At 45.1% G+C, this 4,647-nt stretch overlaps 1 protein-coding gene across 1 annotated transcript; it reads left to right on the plus strand.

Moving 5' to 3' along the window:
- The first annotated feature begins 232 nt into the window (after positions 1-232).
- Positions 233-4,146, plus strand: uts2r3 (urotensin-2 receptor 3). The gene is made up of 2 exons (XM_080427109.1): positions 233-430; positions 2,618-4,146. Exon 2 carries the CDS (start codon positions 2,692-2,694, stop codon positions 3,853-3,855), a length of 1,164 nt encoding a protein of 387 aa, XP_080283235.1. The 5' UTR covers positions 233-430; positions 2,618-2,691; the 3' UTR covers positions 3,856-4,146.
- Positions 4,147-4,647: the final 501 nt, after the last annotated feature.

The raw sequence follows: 4,647 nt of genomic DNA on the forward strand, positions 1-4,647 counted from the left end.
AAAAAAACGTTTTCCACCACTGTATAATTTAATAATCTGCCTAATTTAGCCTATTTAAGACCCTCACCCACACTCCCTCATCCATCCATCCATCCTTCCATCCACTCCAACCCCCTGCACCCTCCCAACCAACCCCCGCACTCACACGCACGCGTTCGGCACTCCCCTCGCAGACACATCAAACACACAGAGGAGACAGACAGACAGGACACACACCAGCAACAGGAGAAGACAAGAGAGATCCGCACGAAGTTCTGACTAAACGTGTTCCTCCGTCCATGAAGAACATTATTCTACATTTTATCCTCTCAACGGAGATAATTGGGAATTCTTCACAACAAGAGAAGACGAGGATAATTCACCATGGAAAATGAAGATATGTCATCCCAAAAACTCCACGGAATATGATTTTCACAGCGCCTGGAACTAGGTAAGCACAAATACAAATTATTGTTAATTACACTAACTTTGCACACATGCCTTTGATTTGGTAAAAAAATTATATATATAGGCTACTTTTACAAAAGTTTACAATTAACAAATGCATTCTCGATTAATTGAATATACACAGGACCACACTGGAAATAAGCCCTGCTTAGGTTTTTTTTGTGTTGTTAAAAAAGTATTCAATCAATCAATTCTATATTAGTCCTCACTCTCAAACTTGTTGCAGGAATTAATTCTATGATGTTTCCATGCAAGCAGACACTTTAAATTCTAGTCTATTCCATAAGTGTTGTTAAATAGGGGTAACCGTAGGCTATCCATTTATTGACATTTTTTAGTCACCAGTGATTTTCAAATTACAGCCTATATTAGCTACAACAATTGCCAAACAATAGCTTATGTATCTAAGAATTATCAAATAAACCTAAATGATGCTAAACTTTTTTTTATTTTTTATTTATAACCATACAGACAAGTCTAGTCTACAGGCTAGTTGACTTAAAGCATATAGGATAGGCCTGTTACAGTTGCGAATTGCGTCTGATGATCGTCTCAAAGAAATCATTTGAACGGTTGTGATGAAAACACAAATGTTATATTTATATGACAACAGAATGAAATGGCCATGATGTGTGATGTTATTTAAAGGGACCGGTACGGTAGGGTGAACGTCTGGGGGCGCTCCTCCTCCGTGGGGGTTCGGCTCTGCTTCCACAGTTCAACAGTAGCTCTTAACCCCGCGTCTGACCGGGTCAAACAGCCCCCCGTGGAGGCTTTGATGTCAGCGGCGTATACATTTCTGCTGCAAATTTAGCTTCTTTGAAGAAGAAAAAAGGACCGTCGTATGTGGCACAAATCTAATTAAAAAGTAGCCTATGATTAGGCTCTATATGCACAGCAGCCATATTAGAAAAGAAATTGGGCCTCTTCCTTACTTCCTTCACAGGACGTCTTACCAATTATACTAATGAAGGCTCCGTTCCATTTGGCATAGTGGTTCTCAAACATTTATTTCAAGGACCCCCATAACTCTGAGAAAATACAAATGGAACCAAGAGTTGCACACCCGTAAAGGGTCCATTTGGAACACCCTCAAGGAACCACGAGGGTCCCTGGACCACACTTTGAGATCCACTGGTGTTTCCAGTGAGCCAACATGCACAATATCAGCACCCTGACTCTGTTTGGTAACACCTGTGAAGGAAGTAAGGAAGAGGCCCAATTTCTTTCCAATATGGTTGCTGTGCATAGAGGCTAATGTTCTTTTTCTTCTTTCTCCTCTTACGTTCGGACGCGCCGCGTGTGGTGGTGTGAAATGCAAAGTGCGAATTGGTTCAATTATCCTATTAAATTAGGCCTATTGTAAAGGCAGCTGGCCTGTAAAGTGGCCGACTGTCTTTCAAGAAGATTTATTTTTCTTGACTTTAAAGGTCCCAGTAAGTGAAAGGAATTTGATAACCCAGTGAGGAATACGTAGTTAAGTGTCCAAAGCCCTATGGCACTGATGCGCAAAAGCACACAACATAGGTCTACACATACAAGTCAAAACATGTAGGCTAGAAGTCTGTGAGGCAGAATAGATACCAACTGTTTGCAAAACAAGCTTTGTTAAGCTCCTAAATAACAACCTTTTTTTGTTCAATGGTTACAGGTTGAGGTTATATGAATCGCTTTTTCTTCTGCAATGGAAGTGTTGTGCAACAGCGCAGCCTGGCATGCCTTCAGGTGGCTGGCGGGGGGTCTAGATTTACAACCGTGCGTTGCCCCCCAGGCTCTGAAAATCCGATTATTAAACAAAAAAACATGCAGGACTCCCTGACCTGACAGGCTGAAAAACGACAGGGCCAAGCAGATGAGCCTACTGTTAAAACGATAAGCCTTTGTGTTGACATGGGTGGTTAAGTTTCCACTATGAGTTTATAGGAACATTTGTCTGGATGATTAGACTATGTATTGATAGAAATGTAATTACCACACATGTATTCCACTTATATTTAACTAAATATATACCAATAGCTTTGATTATACAATAAGAGACAGTAATAATTGTATTGAGTGATATTGCCTGTTAATTAATTTCCCATTTTCACTCTTTTATTTCTCCCCCTCATCTGATCTTTCCCAACTCCTGACCCTTCTGTCTCTTCTAAAATGACTTGCCATTTTTTAGACAGTTATCTGTCTTTTAGCAATCACTGGCCATACATTCCTCCTAATTTCCAACCATTTTTCTAACTCCCAACAATGGAGGCCATAGGCTCTGTGCCTCCTTCTACCTCTCCGTACACTTTTCCTCTCATCCCCAACTCATCTGTCCCCTCATCCATCCCCTCCATCCCTCCATCCATGAGCTCGGTGTCGACGCCTCTGTTCTGCTGTGTCCTGTCGCTCCTCTCGCTGCTGGGCATCTCAGGAAACCTGTACACCCTGATCCTCCTCCTCCGGCGCAGGAGGGGCAAGAGGAGACGGGGAACAGGGGCCACCTGCTGCTCCATAAGCGTCCCCGTCCCGTCCTGTCTCGCCAAGTCCTTCTCTTCCTCCCGGTCCCATTCCTCCTCTCCCATCTCCTCCTCTTCGTCCTCCTCTTACCTTCACATGCAGGTGCTCAGCCTGGCCCTGGCGGACCTGCTGTACCTGTTCACGGCACCCTTCATCGTGTTCGACAGCCTGGGGAACGGCTGGGCGTTCGGGGAGCTGGGCTGCCGCCTGCTGCTGAGCCTGGACCTGCTCACCATGCACGCCTCCATCTTCACCCTGACCGCCATGAGCCTGGACCGCTACCGCGCCGTGGCGGACCCGCTCCACGCCTCCTCGTCCAAGTCCTCGGGCCTGCTGCGCGTGGGCCTAGCCTGGGGGCTGGCGGTGGCCCTCAGCCTGCCCATGATGATCACCCTGCACCTGGAGGACAGCGTGGACCGCCAGGGCCAGCTGTGCGTTCCGGCCTGGGACGAGCAGAGCTCTAAGGTGTACCTCAGCATCCTGTTCTGCACCAGCATCCTGGGCCCGGGCCTGGCCATCGGAGCCCTGTATGCCACCCTTGGTCGCCTCTACTGGGTGTCCCAGACCCGGCCCGCCTGGGCGAGAGGCGGAGGCAGCAGCACCTCCTACCCGCCCAGAGCGCCCAAGCCCAAAGTCCTGCTCCTCATCCTGGGGATCGTCCTGGCGTTCTGGGCCTGCTTCCTGCCGTTCTGGGTGTGGCAGCTGCTTCCGCTGTACCAGCCGGACATGCTGCGGACATTGCCTGTGAATACACAGGTGACGGTGAACCGGATCCTCACGTGTCTGACGTACGGGAACTCTTGCGTGAATCCGTTCTTCTACACACTGCTGACGGGCAAACGTAGACGAACCCGACAGACGCTGTCTTCAGCGAACCAGCTCTGTCGCAAGAGCAGTCCGCTGCAGTAGAGTGAAAGTCTCTCTGCCTGGAACTGTAGATGTCAAAGGTTTATATTCGTGTTTGTGTGCGTGCGTGTTTGTGTGTATGCTGACTAGTTATACTAGTTATATTTGAACACGGTTCATGTGTTCCATAACCAGCACCAAAGACCATGGCTTTAGCCAGTGATTTAACCACATTATCCATGGTGACCCTACTTTGGGCACATTTTCAGAAAATGTTTGTACAATTTATTTTTTTGTTGTTGAAAAATGTTTTGTTTTCTTCTAAATAGAATATCTACAATCTCAACTAGACACGTTGTGAGCTTGTAGATCGGCTATGTTTTGCTATTTGTCATATGGTGGAGTATAGGGCCTATAAGTTAAAAGAAGGACAATAGCACTTTGTATGTAAGCTTTGTTATCAGACCATATTTCCTGTCAGGAGATTAAATTAATATTAGCTTTATCTGCATTCAACATATCTTTTACAGGTGATTTGGTTACTGTAGTAGTAACAAACATTTATCATTTTGGTTTTTAAACAATTCAATTATGTAAACTTTATCAGTCTTTTACAGTAAACCAGGTTTTCGCACAAATGCTCAGGTTAACTGTAAGTTAATTAAGATCAAGTGATATGAGAGAATAGAGATAGAAGGCTTAGCAGTCAGAGTTGATCTGTTCAACAATAACATATACAGTATGATATGATAACACATATATACAAGTATCACAAATATATACAGTACAAGCATTTCCTGTCGTATGATAATGCACTTCAACTTGACTTTGGAGCATTATCAAAGAAGTTTACTG

The sequence above is a fragment of the Gymnoscopelus braueri genome (genome assembly GCF_963280865.1).
Source record: "Gymnoscopelus braueri genome assembly, chromosome: 4".
NCBI lineage: Eukaryota > Metazoa > Chordata > Actinopteri > Myctophiformes > Myctophidae > Gymnoscopelus > Gymnoscopelus braueri.

Bases quoted from the DNA above. Each gene is read 5' to 3' on its own strand.
- uts2r3 (XM_080427109.1), top strand. From the start codon at position 2,692: ATGGAGGCCATAGGCTCTGTGCCTCCTTCTACCTCTCCGTACACTTTT.